Source organism: Rhinolophus ferrumequinum, chromosome 16 (assembly GCF_004115265.2).
Source record: "Rhinolophus ferrumequinum isolate MPI-CBG mRhiFer1 chromosome 16, mRhiFer1_v1.p, whole genome shotgun sequence".
Lineage (NCBI taxonomy): Eukaryota > Metazoa > Chordata > Mammalia > Chiroptera > Rhinolophidae > Rhinolophus > Rhinolophus ferrumequinum.
Genome location: NC_046299.1, coordinates 49297521 through 49320562, shown reverse-complemented (window position 1 = coordinate 49320562; position 23042 = coordinate 49297521). Strand labels below are relative to the sequence as shown.

At 51.2% G+C, this 23042-nt stretch overlaps 1 protein-coding gene and 1 long non-coding RNA gene across 4 annotated transcripts in view; one reads left to right on the top strand and one right to left on the bottom strand.

Annotated features, from left to right (window-relative positions):
• Window positions 1-515: 515 nt before the first annotated feature.
• The window catches only part of SLC29A3 (solute carrier family 29 member 3), a 43673-nt gene continuing 21146 nt past the window's right edge, over window positions 516-23042 (bottom strand). The window contains exons 3-7 of one of the 3 annotated variants that reach the window (XR_004425363.1): window positions 19621-19703; window positions 12318-12544; window positions 7805-7967; window positions 1827-2828; window positions 516-532 (exon numbers count right to left, since the gene is read on the bottom strand). Coding sequence is in view for 2 of the 3 variants with exons in the window: in XM_033131286.1 (XP_032987177.1) it covers window positions 2174-2828; window positions 7805-7967; window positions 12318-12544; window positions 19621-19703 (1128 nt within the window). In the remaining variant the exon portion in view is untranslated. Of the gene's footprint in view, window positions 533-1704; window positions 2829-7804; window positions 7968-11468; window positions 11498-12317; window positions 12545-19620; window positions 19704-23042 lie in introns of those variants that run through there. The other 2 variants (XM_033131286.1, XM_033131287.1) reach the window with 2 other exon arrangements.
• Window positions 16005-22516, top strand: LOC117036395 (uncharacterized). Its single transcript, XR_004425364.1, has 3 exons — window positions 16005-16089; window positions 17322-17509; window positions 22294-22516. It is a non-coding gene; the product is annotated as an uncharacterized LOC117036395 (long non-coding RNA).

The window sequence follows — 23042 nt, the reverse complement described above, 5'->3', positions numbered from 1 at the left end:
GGAGATGTATTTTTATTTTCTTTCCTTCCTCCCTGGGAAGGAAGGATCCTTTGTGAAAGCCCACTAAGGTAAGCGACAAAGAACAGTGGGCAAAAGCCTGAGGAACTCCACCAGCCAAGCAGCCGGCCCCTTCCAACTCAAAACAGCCCTCCTCCCCCACTTAGGCTTGCACTGAGGTAGTCTGTCCTCTAACCCCCTGCAGAGCTGCACCATCACAGCTGGCCACCCTCTCCCCCCTTCGCTCAGCCATAATTTCAGATCATTTCACTAACAGGGACACCTCCTCTACTTCTGAAAGCTGTCCCTCTTTAACTGAGCATGCAAGACCCCCAGTATTCCGTCTCCGTTAGCTCCAGGGTGGTCCCGTGTCCGAGCTCAGAGATTGCTGTTTACTTTAAAGCAGACATGCCGCCCATTTGTAAAACACCTGAGATTGAAATGAGTTACCAGCCAGATGGATGCCCCAAATGATCAACAGCATTGAAGGCAGTGCAAAACCCGAGGGGGGTGGGGGGGGGGAGGTTTCAGGCTCCTGCAAGGGAAAGGAGAGGGAAGAATTTGCTTTAAGATGTTTTTCATTTCTTTTTTTAGGTATCAAGTTTCAAGAAATCTTTCAAGGGTGTCCTCGTCAATTCTCTGGCCAAAGAGAAAGAGTGTCCACCAGCCTGCAATGGTAGGGAACGTAAGCTGCTGCCATTGGGTGCCTAACCGACGGCGTCCCAGGACACCATGCCAGCCGTCTGCAGGACACCATGGAGCCAGGGTACTTCAGAGAAGAAGCGAGTTGATTTATGGTTCTCAGCGCTGCCACCTTTTGAGGGCAAGCTCTGTTCTTTCTGCATGACTCTTGGGAAAGAACTCCTGGTCTGCTCTAGTTCCTTTCTTTCTCTGATTCCCAAGCCAGCCTGCTACCCCAAGAAACAGGCTTGCAGACGACTTGTGGAACAGGAAGAAAAAGAAAGGACTTGCTCATGTCAGGCGATTAAGAATGGGGGAGGGGGAGAACGGCAGCACCTGAGGGTTACCTTTTGAAACAACAGCTTCAAAATGCACAACTACCCAGAACAAACCAGGACAAAGAAACACCGAATTCTGCTGACTGAACCTTTGGAGTTCCACTGGTGTTAGTAACAAATAAACCTATGAAAGTGGAGGGGCCGGTGTGCCCACCCTGGAGGAGGCCCTGGGCAGGACGGGTACTTTCTGCCCCTCCGTCCACTCTTCAGCCTCTCCGCCTGCTCCGTGGCTGTGCTCGGCTCACCGGGACTGGGAGGAGATGGAAGGGAGAGAGGAGGGCATTTACCTCCCGCAGGTCACAGCAGGCAGGCTGGGCCCCGGCCTCCGCCCTCAAAGGGGCCGGGGTGGAATGGCCGATTACCAGTTCTGGGATATAATACATAACCCCTGAGGGTTCCTACACCCACTCTTCAAATACCCTCCAGTGACCCATTTTGAGTACGCTCCGTCCTGCCAAGACCCTACTACAGACACTTCATTATATACCCAGGTGTTTATTACACCACTGAACCAATGCCCACGATGTAAACGTCGACGTTACAAGACCCAGCCCTGACGTACAGGGAGCCTCTCTGGAGGCCGAGTTTAGGGAATAAAGGTTTCCTGGAAGGCTCGTCTTTCTGGGGTTCCCAGTCTGATGGATAGGCGCTCTCTCACCCACAGAACGCAGGGGTCTGCACAGGCTTGGGCCTGAGGACTGGTCATCCCAGCGGGCCTTCCATTCCAGGGAGACCCCTCTGGTCAGGGAGAGCTGAGCATTCTCACGTCTTGCTGTCAGCTGGAAGGCAAAGGCGTGTTTTGGCACTCACCTCTTAACTGAGTCGAATACTGGCAACACAGGCCCCAAGGGGCTATAAAGGAAGGTGGGATGTAACCATCAGTGAGGAAAGTGATACCCCACTTTGTGACTGCGGAACTGTGTCTTATTCAGATGTCTTTTGGTCTTCACAAGTCTTAGGAGTGTTCTGTTAAAGTATCTGGAATGTCTCTTCCTCGCATGGGGACGGCCCGGGTCACCAGCTTCCCGGGGAGAGAAGAAGCCCAGGTGTGCTCTGCTCTTTGCACCGAGCCCCATGCTAGCCCTCCTGGCACATCCTGCCCATCTTACCATGCTCCCAACCATGGCGCAGCTCTGACACTCTTGCCATCGGCCCTTCTAGATGAGGTGCACGAGCAGGGCTGAGCAGGCCGAGCCAAGTACTAAGCCCAAGCACATGTAAAAGGACATCACCACTCCCGTGGCCTCAGCCAGCTCCCTGGGCACAATCTTGGGCCCATAGATGAGGGCCAGGGTGCTGAGGTAGCCGTTGCTGAGCCCCAGGAGGGAGCTGAACAGCATGGGGTAGACATCGGACAGGAAGACCACCGTCTGCAGGTAGACTCGGGGCTGGTAGTTGCAGAACACGAAGAGGGGGACAAAGCCAGTCCGGAGCAGGACCAGCCCGGGGAGCACTTTACTTCTGGGCCCGGGCACCTGGATCCAGGCTGTGATCTGCCGGCCACACAGGTCGGCAAAGTTGAACAGGAGGAAGGCAGTGAGGGGGACGAAAAACTTGGTCGACCACAGTGAGCCTGAGCCCTTGTCAAGAGACTCGATGTTGGTGGAGATGGCGGGGAAGATGATGCTGGTGATGAAGAAGAGATAGATGATGCAGAAGCCCAGGCCGGCCGTCTTCTTCAGGATGGGGCGGAGGGGTGGCGTCGCGGAGTCGCTGGACCCAGGGACCACCAAAGGGGTTCTGAGAGAGTCCTGAGGCGTCTCCTCTTCACCAGAAAACACATGGGCTGGCCAAACAGGTGTCATGTAGTACCTGCAGAAGGAGAGGGCTTGTAGTCAGAGGGCCCCAGAAAGAAAAGTTGGGATTTCCAGGGACAAGGGAGGGGACTTTTAGTCCCAGCATGTGAAGCCCACGCCCCTGATGGCCCGCAGCCCCCCGATGCCCTTAGGTGACATGTGCAGCAGGCTGCCAGAGGGAGGACAGCACAGTCCCTGGCCTGCCTGTTCTGGTGCTGCCTAAAAGGCTGCACTCCAACCTGTTGTTCAGTGATGGTGGCCGTGCCCTGAGCAGGGACCGAGAAAACCAGCTCTGACTACTGTATGGCGAGCATGGGTTCCAGTCTGTTTGTTTTGTTTGGGGGAGAGGAGTGGTGGACATAAAATAGCATTTTAAAAGACAAATTTTTAAAATTATAGAAGTAACACGTGCTTGATGCAATGAATCCAAAGAATACGGAAGAGAAATGATGTAGAACGAGAACTCTCTCCTCTGGTCTCACTCCTTAGATGTGCCGATGGTGAAAAATCTGGTGTATATTGTTCCATGCACATGCAAACACCCCACTCACACCCCTACCCCCACTTACATTTCTTAAGCAAAAATGGCATCAAACATATATACTATTGTAAAAGTTTCTGTAACAGTATAATTTCTAAATTCATAAATTATAAATACATCATATAATCGCCTAAATACATGCATAACTATTATATATAAATGCATACACATAATTGTCTCAAAAATATCATGTAGCCATCCTTTCATACGGGATGCAGGGCTCTGTCTCTCTGTTGCACTGCTGCATAGCATTTTACGGTATGGACATACAATTTAACTACTCCCCTACCGACAGACATTTGGGTTAGCTCTGTTTTTCTCTACTCCAAATAAAGGTGCAATGAATATCCCTATACATAAATGCTTGCACACACAGACTAGTATTTCAGTAGGGTAATTTCTAGGAGAGGAACTGCTGGATCTAAAGATTTGTACCTTTAAAATTTTGATAGATATTAATTAATGAATTGCTCTCCAAACAGAAGGAGTAATTTATCTCTACTCTATATGACCCACCCACCATAACTAAAGTAACCTGTGCTTTTAATCTCTGTGAGAGCACCTGTTTATTTCTGACCACGGGATTGCAGATTGGTGCAGCCACTATGGAAATCAATATGGAGGCATCTCAAAAACCTGAAAATGGAACTCCCTTATGACCCAGCAATTCCACTCCTAGGTGTCTATCCAGAGAAATCCAAAACTCTAACTCAAAAATCTTTATGCACTCCTATGTTTATTGCAGCACTATACACAATAGCCAAGACATGGAAACAACCGAAATGCCCACCGGTAGACGACTGCATTAAGAAACGGTGGTACATTTACACAATGGAGTATTACGCAGCCATAAAGAAGAAAGAAATCTTACCATTTGCAACAACATGGATGGACCTAGGGAACATTATGTTAAGTGAAATAAGTCAGATAGAGAAAGACAAATACCATATGATCTCACTTATATGTGGAATCTAAAGAAAAGAATAAATGAACGAACTAATCACAAACAGCCTCAGAGACATAGAGAAAAAACTGAGGGTTGCTAGATGGGAGGGGGTGGGGATAAGGGGGAAGGTGGGGGATTAGAAAGCACAATCGGTAACCACAAGATGGCCACGGGGATACGAAAGTCAGTTTGGGGAAGGTAATCAATAATGTTGTAAAGATTTTATAGGGTATCCGATGGGCACTTGTCTTATTAGGGAGACCACCTCAGGGACGATGTAGATGCCTGATCTGTACACCTGAAGCTGAAGCTGAACCTGAACAATAATGAATGTCAACTATAATTTTATATATATATATATATATATATATATATATATATGTATGTGTATGTGTATATATATATATATATATATATATATATATATATATAGTTACAAGAAGTGGAGTACAGCATTAGGACTAGAGACAGTGGAAATGTAACGGCTGTATGCGATGTCAGAGGGGTAGTAGATGGGGGGAGGGGGTTTATCACTGTGTGAGGGATATAAATGGTAAATGTCTAACTATTACAGTGTTTTATATACTTGAAACTAATAAAAAAAAGGAAAAAAAAACTGACCACAATTTATAATCATTGTGTTAGTTTACTGGTTGGTCATCTGTCTCCTTTAATAGAGGACAGCTCCCTGGGGCAAGAACCATGTTTGGCTGTTTCCAGTTAAATCCCCAGGCATAGAGCCCTTCAAAACATAATTATTGAAAGAACTGAGAAGCCTATAAGCGTCTTTCCCTCCATATCCTCAATACGGAATATTATCAATCTTTTCAATTTTTGCTACTCTGACCAAGGTAGAAAAGGCTTGGGTCACTATGCCTTGCTGTGTGACCCTGCCTGAGTCACTCAACCTCCCTGGGCCTTGGGTGTCTGAAAACCAGGAGACATGGGCTAACTGTAGTAAGATCCCTCCAATGGAAGGCTTGGTGTGGGCTGAGGGTAAGAGAACAGCAGCTTGGTAATGGCTGGGTTCTGCTTTCTGAGTCCTGCTTCTGCCTCTCAGTGTGACCTTAGGTCAAGTACGCCCTCCTTTTGGCCTCAGTTTCCTCCTCGGTAAAATGGAAGGGTCCTGCAACCATGAGCTTTTGAGATTCCTGCCTGACCTCCCATCCTAAAAGCCTACAGATAACCAGCGGATTGGTGGGAAGATTCCTCCCCAGAATCACATTTCCACGTGACGCTGAGCAGGGTGCTTCGGCCTTGTGAACCCCGTCTTGTTTCACAATCGCTATTTAAAGAAAGAAATATTCTTACTTCCCCCTCTACTCAGTGTCGAGTCCTTGCCTTCAGTCTGCTCTCAGGAAGCTCCCCACCAAGTTCCTCTGGCCAAAGCTCTTCCTCACAAGTTCTTCCAAGTCTCACTGTCTCATCTCACCCTACTATGGTTACCAGCTTCCAACACTGCATGAGGCCCAGTTCCCCCAGAGGGAACAGGCAGCCTAGCCCAGCCGTCCTGGTGCAGCACCTGTGGGTTCCCTTTTAGGTAAGATTTACTCAGCGCAGCCCCAAGAGCACAGCTCTCTCTAAAGCTCCATGCTCAACTGAGTTTCTATAAACCCCAGTCTTCACCAAAGTATTAATCAGCAAAGAAATAGAAGCTTCCACAGACAGCATAGCTCTGGGTGTTCTCTGTCTCACGTGCTCAGCTGGGAAGGATTTTGGTTTGTTCAAGTGAAACTGGAATCCAGGAGGACCAACTGTCCTGGTTTGCCTGTGACTGTCCTGGTTTTAGCACTGAAAGCCCCTTGTCCTGGGAACGCCTTCAGTCCCAGGCAAACAGAAGGCTGGCCACCCCACTGGAAACAGACCCATTCGAAGCACTCTGAAACAGGACCCGGAGAGACAGCAGAAGTGGCGGGAACCTCCTGCCTTCTGTTCATTAAGTGACTCAAGAATAACTCAATCAACAGCGACAAGGAGCCAGGCAATGTATGGGGTGCTGGGGGCACAGTGAACCAGCCAGACCCCCTCGCCCCCCGGGATTCACAGGGGCATTGTCATGGAGCATAACCGGGCAATCTCTGATGGTGGCCCTGAAGGGGCAGCGGAGGGGATGGACAAGCTCATGGGTCTGTAGCTGCCTGGGATACTGGGGTACACAGTTTCAAGTCACTCAGGCCCCTTTTATCCTCCTGAGGCCGCTGAGGCTAGCTGAAGTTGTAACAATCCTCTAACTGGGGAAAGTAACCTGCCCTGGTAGAACTGGGGTTTTGCTGATTAGCAAGGTGATTCTCTCACCGGGACAAGGTGCCAGGGGGAATGACCGATGAGGACAGTCACAAGCTAGGGGTGCAACGTGATGCACTGGAAAGGGTGCAGCTCTGGGGACAGCTCCGGATTCAAATCCCTGCCTGCAACTCACCAGGGGGGCAACCTGAGCATGTCTGTTAACTCTCCAAAGCCTCAGTTTCCTCATCCGTAAAATGGGAAAATACAGTAACAACTGTGCACGGGTGTCATGGATAACAAACAAACAAAATGTATACGTGAGCGGCTTAGCTCAGCGCCAGCATCCTAAATGGGTTCCTATGGAGAAGGGCCGAGCCAGGACCCGCCCCTCCCCAGCTCTGCTGGCCCGCACACTGTGGGACCACAGACCAATCACCTGGCCTGCTCCATCTCAGTTTCTTCACCTACAAAATGGAGAAAATAACTCCTGCCTTTCTTACATCCAATAGCATAATGGATATGAAAATGCACCGAGAACAAAATGCAAGGAAAAGTCAAGGGTTGTTTTCAAAAGAGTAACAGGAAGCAAGAAAGAAAAAGAAATGAGACAGAGAAAGCAAGAGAGAGACGAAGGCAGGAAAAGAGGTCTCACAGGGTGGGGAGAGGGCCTGAGAGACCTTGGTTGAAAAAACAGGTTGGGAGGCGGGTTTGAATCCCATGCTACTGCCAGCAGGCTGTGGGACCCAGGCAAGCCACTCAGCCTCTCTGTGCCAGGTTTCCTCAATGTGAGTGGTAACAATCGTCACAAATCACAGCGCTACCACCTCCGAGGAACAGTCGTGAGCATTAAATGAGCAAAGACCCAGGAAGGTAGTTGGAGCACAATGTAAGCACAGCGGAAGTGCTCAGGGACTGGAGCTATTAATTCATTATTCATATTCCTCAGGTCCCACTACCACCACCTGTCCTCCTTGTCCGAAAATCTGCGGACTCCAGTTGCTTGGGGGTCCAGCACAAAGCCAGCCTCCCAAAAATCTTTGGCCGATGCATTGAGCAACTACTATGAACCAGGCAGTTTAAGGCACCAGGATACAGCAGTGAACAAAATCCACATAACTTCTGCCCTCGGGGAGCTCACTCTCCAGTGAGGAGATGGGCAGTAAACAAGGAAATAAACATACTATCTAATTAGATGACAGAAGAATGCCACTAAGTAATATAAAGAGGTAACCACACATAAAACAAGAATAAACCGAGAGAGCCAGAGGCGGGGTCTCACCTAGCGTACTCCAGCCGGGACAGCAGCAGGTAGAGCCCAACACAGAGTCCAAGGAAGACGTCTGCAGTCAGGAAGAAGGCCAGGGCACTGTCTGTCACGTCACTGGCCAACACCAGGTCCACCAGGGAGGCCACAGCACTGATGGTGCCACCCATGGCTCCTCCTGCGGAGAAAATAGGACACCACGGCAAAGGTCAGGGGTGGGACCATCTTCCCTGTGTCTCAGGCCCGCCCCCTCTCTGCTCGGGTTTAACAGAACCAAGACAAAAATTCTCCCTGCTGAGAAAAAAGCTGCAGTTCTCACAGGGTCCTGGAGCCTTGGCAAACGTGGACGGGTTCTGCTGCCATGAGCCCTCTAAGAGGGTATCGGTTTTCGTGTCCCTGGCCCGGGTTCTCTCTGAGGGGCTTTGAAGAGGCTGCTATCAGAGGTGGCAAATGGCCTCCAAAGTTTTGCCTGATCCCTGGTTTCACCTCCCACCCCTGACCCTCCATCTCTCTTTATTGCCCTTCTGGTGGGGTCAGAAATTTTAGATTCAAGGGGCGGGACATCTCAGAGAGTTCCTCCTCTCCCGTGTCCCTGGCTCAAACCCTCCACCAACCAAACCAGGGAGGAGGCTAAAGGAACGTCCTAGCACAGGCTCTCCTGCTGCCTCCGAACCAGGCTATCGGATCTGAAGAGTCCTTATCGGTGACAAAGTCCCTGTGCCACCCACCCAGGAGCTCACAGCACATACCTTATACCTCATGGCAGCTGTGGTCACACACGTGTGAACACACGTGTGCATGCACACTCTCACACACACGCCCCCCCACACAACACACACATACGCTATCACACACATGCTCACACACACAATCACGTGCACAATACACTATCATACATGTACACTCACACATACATGTCAGTCACACACATACCCACTCACACCCACTCATATATACTGACACACATACGCTATCACACACTTTCACACATACACGCTCACATGCACGTAACTGCCTCAGTACATGGAATATTCTCTGTTGACATGTGACCATGTCACTGCTCCTAACAAAGGAATGGATCCAGGGGTCCAAGAGCCAAACAGATGTATGTCTGACCCTTGACTCTGCCACTTGCTCACTGGGACCTGGGGGCTAACGTGACTTATTGGAGCCACAGTTTGCTCATCTGTAAAATGGGGACGATATTTGGAAAGGGCCCAGCAGTGAGCAAATTTTCAACAAATGCCAGTTCTTTTTTGCCACAATCACACAGCTGCTTTTGGGAGAGGAGACGTGTCTTGCTTTTCTGTTGAACGCTTCCAACCATGGGTAGCCAACTTGTGCTGGCCCAGAGTCAGCAGTTACATGTGTTGTACATGTGAGTAGATCATTTTACTCCTCTCTGCCTCCATTTATTTGCCTGGAAAATGGGGCTAATCCTTGTCCTATCATCACATGAGACCGTAGTTAAGGGGAAGTGGGACAATGAGCGGAAAAAGCGCTGAACACACAGACACAACCATTAGTATCAGGATAGTGTCTGGGGACTATGCTGGATTGATTGGGTGAATGAACGAATTGCGATTCTCAAGAAAGCAAGAAGTGGCTGACAGCAAACAGCAAGTGGCAAACTGTTCTGTGTGGGCATGAAGTGCTTTGTCATTATTTTGTTAGATAGCTCTGAGAAGGCACCACTTTTCTGCCCGTTGATGCACGGAGCAAAAGTGGGAGAGGGACGGTTCCAGCCTTCATCCCCCATGATGTCCGCCATCACTGCCTCACCCCTACTCTGCCCGATAGCTCTGTGGCTCTGCAGCGAATGGCCCGTGGCCCTGATGGATGAGCCTTTCTCCCCAGCCTTGTCAATATTAGCTCTATTCGCCAGCGGTTGGAATTTGAGGGGAAGGCAAAGAAATATAAGTTAGCATAGTGATTAAGGACACAGACTCAAGAGCCAGAACATCTGAATCCAATCCTGGCTCTACCACTTCTGGCTGTGTGACCTCCAGCAAGTTACTTAATCTCTCTGTGCCTCCGTTTCCTCATCTGTAAAATGGGGATGTTAATAATACTCACCTCTTCGGGCTGTTATGAAGATTAAAAGGATTATTATGTGTAAAGTGCTCAGAACAGTGCCTGGCACAGAGATGTGCCATATAAATCCTGTCAGATTCCCAATTAGGTCCTTGGCTATTTCTGTCCTTCCTACATCAAAGCAGCAACAACAGGGTAAACCCTGCCAAGAGGCTGCCAACTTCTGAGAAGCTGTAATCCCCACCTGGGCATTTTGTAAGAACTGGGGTTAAACTCGGTAAGACATTCTCCGGCTGCCTCGAGGAAGAGATCTAACATCACTGCCTATTGATTTTCCTCTCTCTTCTCAACTTGTAGAGAATTTACAATATTATCATCAACAACAAACCAGGCCTCCGGGAGCTCATCCTTCATGACTCCCTACTTTTATCTCATCAGTTATGGAAATACATGCAAATGAGGGGTTTAAAAAAACACCCGCACAAAATGAATGAATTGTTTCTCAGATGCCAACACAGGCAGAATTCACAGATGGGCTCCTCTGGACGGAAAACAACGGGGGCTGGGGAGGTGGCACGGGGGCCTCTGGGAGAGTGGGACACCTCACACTTTCCAGGGTGATGGGTGCCCATGGGGGGCCTCACACAGTGATAACAGTGGCTGAGGGCCGAGGGCAGTTAATACAGACACATGAGTACTGGATTTCACCACTTTTTCAAAAGTTCACGAGAGAGTCCCCTTCCCTAGAAGATTCACAGGTGGCCAGATGCACCTGACCCGCCTTTTGCCAACAGAAAAGGTGTGTTTGGGCACTGGCCCCTGAAGAGTTAACCAGCAAGGCTGATGTTACATTGAAAAATACAGCCTCTAGCAGGATGGAGGGAGATGAGGGGACAAAAGCTTCTCTCTAAGACCGGGGTGACAGAAGGGATGAGATCCAGCATTTGGTGGCCATTTCCTTCTTGGAGCATTGCGAGGGCACGCTGATTGCACACAGGAACCTTAGCAGGGGCTCCATTTTTTTTTTTTTTATTTCAGGCCCAAGGGTTTCCCAGGATAGAGACAGAAGCCTAATCTTCTATCAAAAATGGCAGACAGGGCTGAGGTCACATCTGAACTCGGATCCGTTGACAGTAACTGCTCCTAGAGCTGTGTTGAGAAGGATTTAGAGGCTCGGGAGGAAAGCTATAGATCCATTAGTGATGTCTGGCCCTGGCGTGGGAGCGGGAATACACACTTGTCGGGGTATTTGTCATCCCTGCCACACACCACCTGGCATTGTGCATGAATGGGCACGCAGCAGATTCATTGTGAAATTCTTCTCAAGCGGGCAAATGCTCACAGCACTCCTATACCGGACAGGGACGGGCGCAGATGCCGAACAGAGCAGCTGAGCCCGCGGTCTTGCTTTAAAGGGTGGTGGTCTCCTGGGAAAGCAGAGTCTTATGGACCCAGCTCCTTTTCATCTTGTTGGGACACCTGGGTAAGAACAGAACTGCTAAGGGCTACACAACAGGCTTAGGATCAGCATCAAAGTGTCGCCTGAGCCCAAGTCACACCTCAGCACGCCCATAAAATGCCAAAGTTCAGGGTAGTGGAGGCGTTTGCTAGGCTGTCAGCTCCTGAGAGGCTGAGTGTTGTTCACCTTTGTATTCCCGGCACATAGCTGGTCTTCTATAAAATTAGAAAGGAAGACAAGACAAAAGGGAAGAAAGAAGGAAATAAGAAGGGAAAAACGGTAAGGGAAAGGAAAAATGAAGAGAAGGGGACAGGAGAAGGGAAAGGGGGACAAAGAGGGAAGGAGAGAAAAGAATGTGTTTCAGGAAAGGCTGTTCGTAGCCAGAATGTTTTCCAAAGTGGCTATAACTCTGTCCCCCCCTCCCACCTGCTCTTCCTGAGGTAGGACTGTCAGACTCTCCCACTGAGATGTGTGGGTCTGTGTTTTCTCCTCTTGAACCCAGGTGGGCTTATGGCTATGGTTGAAGGGACCCTAAATGGCTAAGTCATAAAAGGAAGACTTCTGCCTGAGTCTCTTGGGACCCTTGCTGTTGCAACCCAGACACCCTGCCATGGGGAAACCCAAATGGCCATGGCAGGATCCAGGTGGAGAGGAACCCTGGCTGCATTTCCAGCCAGTGGCCAGCCCAGCCCCGGGTGAACTTCCAGCCAACAGCCAGCACCAACATGCCAGCCAGGCAAGCATGCCATCTAGAAAGTAGATCCCCTGGTCCCCAGTGAGCTATCTCGGTTGACGCTGTGTGGAGCAAAGGAAAGCTGTCTCCATGAACTCCTGCCCAAATCGCAGATTTGTGAGCAGAAAGAAACAACTGTTAGTGCTCTCAGTTCTGGGGTGCTTTGTTACACGGTGGTAGATAATGGAAATACACGTAGCACTTCCTTCCTTTCCTGGAAGGGCGGCCACATGCTCGCCTCTGGCTCCTTCACACGCCCCCAGTGAACGGATCTGGCTGGCTGGCTGGACCCCAGCTCCTACCTGATATCAGCGCTTGGGAATTCCTCATAGGGAAGGAGCCGGTCATGCCAAAGACACTGCTGTTGAAGACGATGGAGGTGCCACTGAGGATCGCCATGCAGATGATGGTAACAGCGAAGAAGCCGTGGGTCCAGGATGAGGTGTCCACCTTCACCAGCACGGTCATCACCACGAAGATGGCCAGCATGACAGTCAGCGAGGCCAGCACACGGACATGAACTGGAACTCTAGGGCAAGGACGCCAGAAGTGGTTAGAGACCCCCGGGGGGGTCCATGCTGGGCTGGGGGTGCTGAATGCTCATAAGGGAAGCAGCAGGTGAGCTCCGTGGGTGGGACTATCCACTCTGCAGTCAGGAGGCCTGGGTCTGCGTCCTGCCCTTCCTGGCTCACTAGTTGTGAGGCCTTGGAAGAGTGACTCAGTCGCTCTGGTTTCAGCTTCTGTACCTGCACGACCGGGAGGAGGCGGGATCTGCCCGAGCCGTGGCTGTGAGGTTCCCCAGAGGGAAGAAGGCGGAGTGCCGGGGAGCAGTGTCCGTTCAGAGCAAATGGTCAGCAGACACTGTTTGTCTTTGTCTTGCTGTGAGGTTCAAGGACAGAACGTGAGGGCTCTTGAGGAGAGCCCCCTCACCCCTCCTCCTGCCACGGGGCTGCGCTCCTGCTGGCTTTGTCCAGTGTTTAAACAGAGCAACCACCACTGGGCTTCCTTCCCCCAGTACTTAGCAGTGGAGGTGGGGCCAGGGCGAGGAAAGAGAACAGAAGAAAAACAGCAGCAGCAGAGCAAACACTCAGTACTTAATTCGTGCTAGGTACTCATCTAAGCGTTTCCTATACGCTAACTTGTTGAATTCACACACCGGCTCTATAGATAGTTCTTCTTACTTATCCCACATGTACAGATAAGGACACCAAGGTTAGAGAGGCTGAGCAACTTGCTTAAGGCCAGTCGGCTGTGAACCCGGGAGGTCTGGCTGCCTCCTGTGCTCTCAGAATGACTCTAGTGCCTCCTCTGGAATGAAGGAAATATGGGTGGTGTAGACAAGGGCCAGGGCAGGATTCTCCTGGGATGGTGTGTCTGTCATGGGCAGCCGCCGATGCCAGGCTCGTGTAGCCCAGGGCCAGCTCCACCTCCCACCCCAGCACCAGACTCTATGCCCCTCCTAGCCCCCAACCTGCCCAGACACCGCCCTGCAGGGAGAAGCAGGGAAGGCTGGCTCTCTGAGAAACAGTGAATTTTTATTTCAAGGAGAGAGAACATCATCAAAAGAGGCTGTTTAAATCATCAGATTAGATTAAGCTTTTAACTGGATTGGACTTGAAGTTAATTTTTTTTTGTTAACCAGTGGGTGGGGGCTGGGAGAAAAGCCAGGTTAGTTATACACAATTTTGGGGGGTATAAGAAAAAGAAAGACTTGAAAGATAGGAAAAATGTATATGTACATAAATAGGTGTGAAATGATGAGCATAAAAAGCAAGAAAGGATATTTCTCAAAGAGCTTTTGTGGCCCTGGGCTAATCTGAGTTTTCTGCTGATCTGGCTGAAGGAAGCAGGTGCTGCCTCTGCTTTGTAAGGAGAAGGAAGCCCAAGAAAGTGAAGAGATGGTTCAAGGTCATGGTGTGAGTCCGTGGGGAGCCGGGATAAGAACCCAGGTCTGCTGAGCCCCAACCCATGGCTGTCTGCTAACATGCATCCTCTCTGGTGTGTTCACTCCACAAGTATGTACGGGGCAACTACTGTGCGTCAAGCACTTTCTGGATGCCCGAGACACAGGATACACATGGGGCAGGCATCGTACTCTCGTGTGCAAAGTGCTTCATCAAAAGGGCCACAGCACATCTCGGAACATCCAAGGGGCACAAAACCCACCCTGAGAAGTTGCACAGGCTTTTTCTGGAGGTGATACCTGAGCTGGAGTACAAGGTGTATCTGGTTGTGAGAGAGAGAGTGGCACATCCAGGGAATCCACATGGCCTCTGGCTGCAGGTGAGACTGAGAGCAGAGGAGGCTGGAGGGAATGAAACCCAGCCTGGGGGGCCCTGTCCACCTGGTAAGTGCCAGGACTTGATGCCCAGGGTGGGGCATGGAATGGTCGTGCAGTCTTTGTCTGCCAGCATCCCTCCCCACAAGAACACTCCTTCTACGCCAAGTCGTCCTGGGGAGGGGTCTGGCCAGCCACAAATGAAGGGCAAATGATCAGAGTATCCCAGAGTATGCCAGCCATTGGATTGTGTCGGGGATTCGTACATGAGCCAGGCAGGGCCAGTGAGTCCTTCCTGGACTGAAAGGCAGATAGGAGATCTCTCTTGGCTGTGTCTGTCGGGGCTGCTGGCTGTCCGGGCTGCGGGTTGCCACCTGGCCAGCTGCATGGGGGAGAGGACACCTTCTGGATGAAGCCCAGCAGACATAGGCAGGGCCTGGGGAGGGCTCAAGAGCTCTCTGGACGTTTGCAATCCCCTAGACCCAGCAGTGCCTGGAGGCAGACCTTACTTTCACTTTCCAGGTAAAGAATGAGAAAATCCTTTTTGTGTCCCCATCGTTTGTTACAGAGAGTGCTACCTATAATAACACAAAAAGGCATGTCAGGGTTTCCAGCTGGGGAGCTACAAGCTGTGTGTGCCCTACCAATGTGCCCTCCCTTTTACTAGGTGTCATGCTGCAAGTGACAGGTAATTAACACCTCCTAAGACCAACCTTCCACCAGTGCCTGGGACTGGGTAGATAAATAGCCCAGTTACCTCCCTCTTGGGTGTATGTTCCACAGTGGACCCCAGAGTTCCCCGGGCAGGTCAAGCTCAGTCACCCTCTGTGGGTACTAGCTTAACAAAGCATTCTTTATTGGCTGCCTTCCTTCCCTGGTCTCCCCTTCCTACTCTTCTTTCACCTCCCAAATAAACTCTTCCCACTGGAATCCTTGTTTCTGTGTCTGTTTCTGGGGAACCCCACACTAAGACATACCTTCCCAGGGTCTACAGGGGTCTAGGCCTGGGAAGAAGCTGGTGGGCAGCCAATGGAGCCCCTGACCCCTGAGGCCCCCAGCTGTCTATGTAAGTGCCCCCCAAGTGCCCTGGAGACTGGTGGCCAGACCTCACCTCTGCTCAGGGTTATCTTACACACTCAGCCCTGCCACACTGCGCCCCACCCTTTTCCAGAAGCTGGAGCTGCCCCACCTGCCCCCAAAATGAGAGCCAGCAGGGTCACAGAGCCTGAGACAGGCCCTGCCTCGCTCTGCCGCCAACTCACTGTGTGACCTCAGGCAAACATTCAACCTTTCTGGGCCTCAGTCCCTCGTCTTGAAAAAGAAGCTAGACAAGATAACATTCAGGTCCCTTCCAACTGAAGACTCTAAAACTGAAGGCATTCAAGTGGAGAGCGAGGCTGGGGATAAACGCCCCCAAGTTTTAACAGTTCTTAGGGAAAGAAGGCACAGGACCCACGAGGTATAAGGACAGGGCCTGTCTAGTTTGCGTCCCCGGGGCTGGCACAGCGCCTGGTAGGCACCCGGTAACCATCTGCTGGACGCACAGGTTGACGGGCCAGGACATCAGCAGTGCAGCGGCGGCAGCGCTGGCTTTTGCACTGACCCTCGCAGTCACTCTGCTTCGACCCCTCAGCACGGCAAGGATCCAGCTGTGAACATTGGCAGCGCGGCCAGCCTGCCTGGGGAATCTTCCCAGGCCTCTGCCTCTAACCACCGCCTCACAGACACTGCCGAAAAAGTCCACCCCAGGAATGCTGCGAGCCTCGCAGCAGCTCCCCTGGGCCTGTCACCACAAGGTAATTAGTTGCTTGAACAGGAAGGTTGCTTTGGAAAGAGCTGGGGGGCTTCTTACCCAGGCCCCAGAGCTGGAGACAAGGGAAGAGCGGGGGATGAGAAGGTGAAAGGCACCTGCATTACCACAGCCAGGCAGTTCCCAACCTGTCTCTGCTCCCCCATAGGCCACCCACCTGCACAGGTCTGCTCCTCACCAGCAAACTGCAGGCTGCATCACCCATTCTCCTCTGAGAGGGTCCTCCACGCGCCCCCCACCGCTACCATCTCGCCTGGGGCTGTTTTCAATGCTCATAGAGCTTTAGGAAAGGTACTCATGCAAGCCCACCCCACCTGCACTATTGGGGGCACACTGGCTTCACTCTGCCTCTCCCACCCCCAGGCAGGGAATGGTGACACTTTGGGGATTTTAGGGAAAGTCTAGACAAGTGTTGCCCTGGTGTCGGTGGTTCTGCTCTGGGACAGGGGAAGGCCAAGGTGACTGCTCCAGCCCCGGGACCCTGGGCAGGTCACACGGATGTGAGATTCTTGGAGAGGGCTGCCAGCTGTGCCCAGGCTGCCAGCTCCCCCACTCTCCCTGCTTGTGAAGGCTCAGGGCCCCAGGGGACTGATTTCTTCATACGTCTCCCAGATGTAAATCCTCCTCATAAGTATTTATGATGCTGCAGATTTAACATAATAAAACACTTGGCGATTATGGATGAGCCAGTCAGAGAAAGCCAGGGTTCTCCAGGAGGCGAGAAAAGGAGACATTTCAATTTCGTACATTAAATAAAAAGAGCTTAGCCCCAAACCGTCTTTCCACGGAGGCCGGGGAGCACGTCTCACATTGCCCTCTCCTGGAGCCAGGAAAGGGCAAGGGCAGGCCTGGGGAGGCCTGGCCCCTTCTGGAGGGTGCCCTGTAATGCTCAGCCCTCAGAGCCAGCCCCCCACCCAACCTGGTGAGGGTGCTGCCTAGGTAGCTCAGGGCCCCACTGTAGACACCCCCAGACCTTCCTAACCACCTCCTTCCTTCCAGCAGTGAGAAGCCAGGGTAGACACGAGCTTAGTGAAGGTCTGCAGTGCGGCTCTGGCTGCAGGGAGGGGCCGGCAAAGCCGAGGAACTAGGAGGCGGGGGGCCCAAGCACAGATGTGGGCGAGAAGGGTGCCATTTCCAATCCTGGCTTCACCCTCTTATGGGCCATGTGGCCTCTGTGAGCCTGTTTTCCCACCTGTAAAGCAATGTTTCCTGCTCTAGGCTGTTGCAAGGATTAGAGAGAATACCTGTAAAGAATATGGATGCTCAGAAGTGCTACGGATGCTACTCCTACTCGAGATTATTCCCCCAGGTCCCTGACTGGACCTTCCCTGCCACTGCTGACCCCAGTCCCAGGCTGGCTGCCAGCCTGCTGAACCTCCAACCACAGTGCCAGGAGGCAGTGCCAGGTAAGATGCCAGCTCAGGCCACCCCTCATTGGCTCTGTGGTCTTGGGCACATGTCCTGATGTCCACTTGGAAAATGGGTAATGTCAACTCCCTCTTGGGTTGCTGTGCACCCTAAATGATATAACAAGGGGGTCACCAGGAGTCACCCCCTTGTTATGGTTCAGAGAATGACTCCAGATCTAAAAGGGGGCAGGAGCTCTCGTTAACGTGAGCCTGGGCTAGCCCAGCTGGACAAACCCCTGTCCCCATGGCCAGCCGGTGGAGGGGGCAGAGAGGATCTGAGAGGCCTGGAGAGGAGCGACGGCCGTGAGAGCCCGAGGGACTCCCCACATGGCTCTGTCATGTCTTCCTTGCCGTCCTCTTTCATCCTCTTCCTCTCCTCATGCCTTCTCTTTTGAGTCACGGCCAGGGAACCCAGCTCTGCCCTCCAGGGGCTGACAGTGCCAAGGGAACACCTGGCTCTGCTCCTACGTCCATTCCTCCACCTCCTCCAGGGCTGGGGTCTCTGGAGGCTACACCCCACCTGCTAGGACACTGAATATAGCTCCATGGGCTGAGGGAGGCATGAGGAAGCAGGTTAAATGCCCTCAGGCCATCTGAGCTCCATCCTCCTTCTCGCTTTCCCAGGCTGCACTTTGGTTTTAAGATGAGTGCAAATTCCTCAACATTCTTCCCATCAGAACTGGGGTCTATATGCCCTTGAAACCGAGTAGGCTTTGTGACTGCCTTGACCAGTCGAATACAGCAGAAGTGACACCATATGACTGCAGAGACTAGGTTACAAAAACCACATAGCTTCTGCCTTGTCTCTTGGAATACTTGTTCTTCAGTCATGATATGAAAAGTCCTAGTACCTGAGGCCAACATACGAGAGACCATGGGGACAGATGAGAGAGACAGAGGGAGAGATGCCGGAGGAGGCCCAGCTCAGGCCCTAGATGTCTGCAACCGCATGAGAGACACCAAACCAGAGCTGCTAACTGAGCCTGCTGACTCCCAGAATCATGAGATACTAATTACTGTTATTGTTTTAAGCCACTGTGCTTTGGGATCATTTCTGTGCAACAACAGATAATTGGAATAGCCCCATAGTATATTATGTTTGGAAAGACTGGTCTATGCAGGCTTAGTACATATGAGGCACATGTGCTACCCTCTCTAACACTGTACTCAGAGCAGACATCATTAATCAATCACAGCACACTCCCCGAGGCCAGACCTGTCTTAGAATCCTGTTCAACCAGAAATCCAGGCAGTCACTACAAAGTGAGCAGAGTTAGGTAAACTCAGATTTGTCATCAGAGATCTAAGGTTTCAGCAGGCTGTGCCCAAGAAAAGCCCACGCTTCTGAATAATAAAGCGGCCACTGTTATCACCTACAGGTAGCTTAGGGGAAATGCAGGCGAAGGAGCTAGGGCTGTTGTCCTTGCAAACCTAAACAGAGAATGGACGACAAGAGCCACCCAGTGGGGTCTAAGCGCCATGCTAGTTTGCCTGGCTGTGTCCTAACTCGTTCCTTCTTCCGTGGTGCATCCAGAGGGAGGCTCTCTCTCAGCCCTTCCTTCACTAACACAGTGTTAGAAGTTCCATGGTCGACACCCGCGCTGGTGTTACCAGCTTCGCACTGTGACCCATTCCCACAGAGCCAGAGCAGGACTTGTGGGATGCCAGGCTCTTCGCTTCTGACTATTCTCAGAAATGCCTGGAAGACCAGCTTGCACAAGCCTTGCTTCCTGGCTCCACCCCGCCATCCACGTGGTGTCCCCTGGCTGCAAAGCCTGCAGCCCAGGCAGCTATTGACAGACAGGCTCCCCGAGAGGAATGGGGAAGAAGCCACATTTCCCCACATGCCTCTTGCTGGCTGCTGACACAATGTCAGAGCGTGTGGCTAGAAAGTGCAAGCCCAGCTCCCTGACTGGGCATTTCATTGGCAAGGCCTCCTGGTAACTGATCTGCCCTCTCAATCTTCACGGAGGAGTCCGAGCTGCCTGCCTCGCACTTTGGTGGCCACCATTAAATAAGCAGGCAGCAAAGCAGCAGCCGGGGAAAAAGGGCAGTGGGACAGGGTGGAAGTGAAGGTCAGGCCCGAGAGAGGCAGGAAGGTGGCCTACCTGTTGATAAGCAGGAAGTTCGCCACGAGGCACAGCACGGAGGGCACGGTGGAGGCGATGGAAAGGTAGCTCTCAAAGTAGTTCTGTAAGCACATAAGTGAGGAGGGCCCTGAGGTCACTCGGGATGAAGGCGAGGGGCCCCACCCGAGCACAGAGACAGGGCCCCTCTTGGTGGGTCCTCTCCCCGCCGTCTTCAGATACCTCCCGTGATGAGTAAGTCTACTCCAAGACGGCATGGTCCCGCCCTATCTCCAGCCTGAGATCAGTGACTCGGTCACTCAGCAGACACCAGTATGAGCTGTGTTAACTGCTAGGGACGTAACGAAGGAAAAGACATTGTCCTTGCCCTCAGAGAGGTCCCCAAGGCTCTGCAGCCCATACTCCCACCTAGTCTACCTGCTCCCTCCGCGGGAGAGGCAATGGGAACAGGACTCAATGTGCATCTACAAAGAAAATTTTCCCCTATCCGTCTTCTTAGCCCATTGTCAAATTTCAGAATTATCCAGATGGGTTTTGTTATGACTCACCCACATTCTCATAGTCTTGCAAACAAGTGAGGCCTCTATTCCTAAGCCTGATGACACCACGCCCTGATTCCTGCAGGGAAACTTTGTTCTGACTCTGGATTGGCTTCCGCAATAGAACTGCTACCCAAGGTCAAAGCCACTGTAGGAAGTGGCTCCTACACTGGCCAAGATGAGGGAAAAGGGCATTTTCCTGGAAGTACTTTAGGGGTATTAGAGACAAAGAGTACACGAGACCACAGACAAGATGAAGACGTCCTCATGATAATGTGCTGGAACTTACAGCGAAGGGAGCTGTGTGACAACTGGACGTGTTTTTCACAACTCAGAGAACTGTCTACTCATTAGGGTGGATTTTACTGTGTGTACATTATATTTCAATATACCTGTCTTAAAAAAAAGAAAGAACTGGACGGGGTTGACAGATCTTGACTTTGGTCACTGCATGTCAAGCCATGGACCCCAGGTCAGGTACGATACGTTCTAAGCTGTGATAATGGCTCTCATGGATGAAGCATTGAGTGTGTACCAAGGGCTTTTATATAAATGATTGTGTTTATCCTAAGAAATAAAAAAGAAGCTCAGAATATTCTATTTTGGAAAGCTTATGCAACTGGACTTAACTGAGGACATAGTCTAAGTTACAAATATGCTGAGCCCAAAGAACAACTATGCAAAAACCTTGCCGGCGTGCAAAGAACTTGGACAACTGTCGGGATCACTAGAGTCTAAGACCTGCTTCCTGCCCTTTAAGAGTGGACGGTACCCCTGGGTGTAAGACAAAGTGTGAAGGTTTTTGTAACTTCTCCAAACGCCACAGGAAGAGATGTCAGAATGTAGTGACATTTTTTTTTTTTTTTTTTTGGTCCCAAATCAGAAATAGGAGCAGTGAGTTCTCAGGGAATTCCAGCTAGGGGAGTGGGGCGAATGGGGCTGAGTACTTGAGAGAACGGGAATGAGTGTGGGTTTGGGGAAAGGTCCAAGAGGAGGGGATTTGAGTCAGACCTTGCAAAAGAGGGTCAGATCTCTCCTTTCTGGGAGAGTTTGATCGCAATGTGGAGGCCAAGAGAGAACGATGTCATAATGGGCTCCTCTAGTCTGAAGCACAAACCATTCCGCGGTCCGGTTTAAGCCTGCAGAGTGCTTTGTGGTCTTTGAAATGTCTACCCTGAATGTAAGGTCATGGCGGCCTTGCAATTAAAATGATAATCACCGCGCATGTGGTCCATCAACCATGAGCCTTAGAAATAGCCTTCCTCCTTTGAGGTGTCACCTCATTGTTCCTGCCCTGATGGGCTCAGCAGAGCCTGGACTGGTGTGAGGCACTCAGTCAATTATATCTTGACACAGTTGTTGGGTCTACGTGAGGCCAGGCAGGCGCCAGGCGGGAGCCATGAAGGCCCCCAGGAACAGACAGCGGCAGGTGGGGGCCAAGACGGCTCCCAGTCTGAGACTCCAGTGAAGCGCCCTTCGTTCAGTGGCTGCTCATTCCAGGGCGAGTCCACGCAGGACGACCACACGGGATGCAGAACCTCTGTTTTTTGAGCAGGCTTAGGTTCCCTGAGGGTTTCAGCAATGGGGGTTTTCTAGGTAATTGAATGCGCTGGTTTGTCGATACTTACACAGAAAATTGTTCTGTTAATGTTGGGAAGCTTTTTAAATATCGGCAACTGGGTAAGGCTATGGCTCCCTTTCTGTTGACTGATGAGCCCATTTCTCTGCTTTACAAAAAGCATGGCGGTGGGGAGGGGGGGGTGTGTGGCATGGACTTGACCTGAACCATCTTTCTATTGGTACAGATCAGGGCCTGCAGACGGTGATGTGGGTTGACTCCGTACATCCCATGGAGCTTTTTTTTTTTAAACCAAATTCCTGACATAAACGTGGTGGTTTTTACTAATTATTTGCTGCTTTTGCCTATAGAGTTCTAGCAAAATGAGGTGTGGTGGGCAGATTCTTCTAAGGTGGCCCCATGATCCTAGACTCCTGTGTTTACCTCCTGTATGATCCCTTCCACGGAACGTGGGTGGAACCTGTGACTAGCTTACAAGGAAGAGGATACAGCAAAGCTGGCAGGTGTACGTGATGATGTGTATGGGATTACGTTACACTTATCTTGCTGGACTCTTTTTCTCCTTTGATGCCTTAGGAGAGGCAAGTGGCCATGTCAAAGAACCCCACGCGGCAAGGACTGCAGGGGACCCCTAGTTGCTCAGAGCGGTTTCTGGCCAATACCAAGCAAGAAACTGAAGCTCAGTCCAACAACTGCAAGGAATTGACTTCTGCCAACAACCCAAGTCATCCTGAAAGGGATCCTTCTCCAGTCGAACCTCCAATGAGACCATAGCGTTGGCCAACCCCTAATGGCAGCCATGTGAGACCCTGAGCCAAGGACCCCGCTAAGCTGTGCCTAGACTCGTGGCCTCCAGCTACTGTGAGATAATAAACGTGTTCTTTTAAGCCACTAAATTTGTAGTATTTTGTTAAGCAGCAATAGATTCCTAATAATGAGGGTTTCCAATGGCCAAGTTCCTACTAACCAGGGTTTTTCTGAGTGCTGCAGCCTTCCTGTTGCAATTGAAATCTAGTTCCTCAACAAAAACCGGGACAACAGAGCAAGATCTTTGACTCACTCTCCTGCCAGACATGAAAACCAACGTGTCTACCCATGAGGGGAACAAAGGTTATGCTTGCTGACGCCGTCAGTCTCCTTAGCTTTTCCTCATCAAATCCGGTGCTGAAATTGGGATCATTTTTGCAAGTGGCATACATACACTGCTTTCAAAGAACTGGACTTAGTTACGTGCCACCCCAGAGCTGCTCACCTTGCCTGCCCCTCAGGCCATGTGCCTTGCTACTTGGTCTCATGGCCACAAAGCCACTGCCACCAGAGAGAGA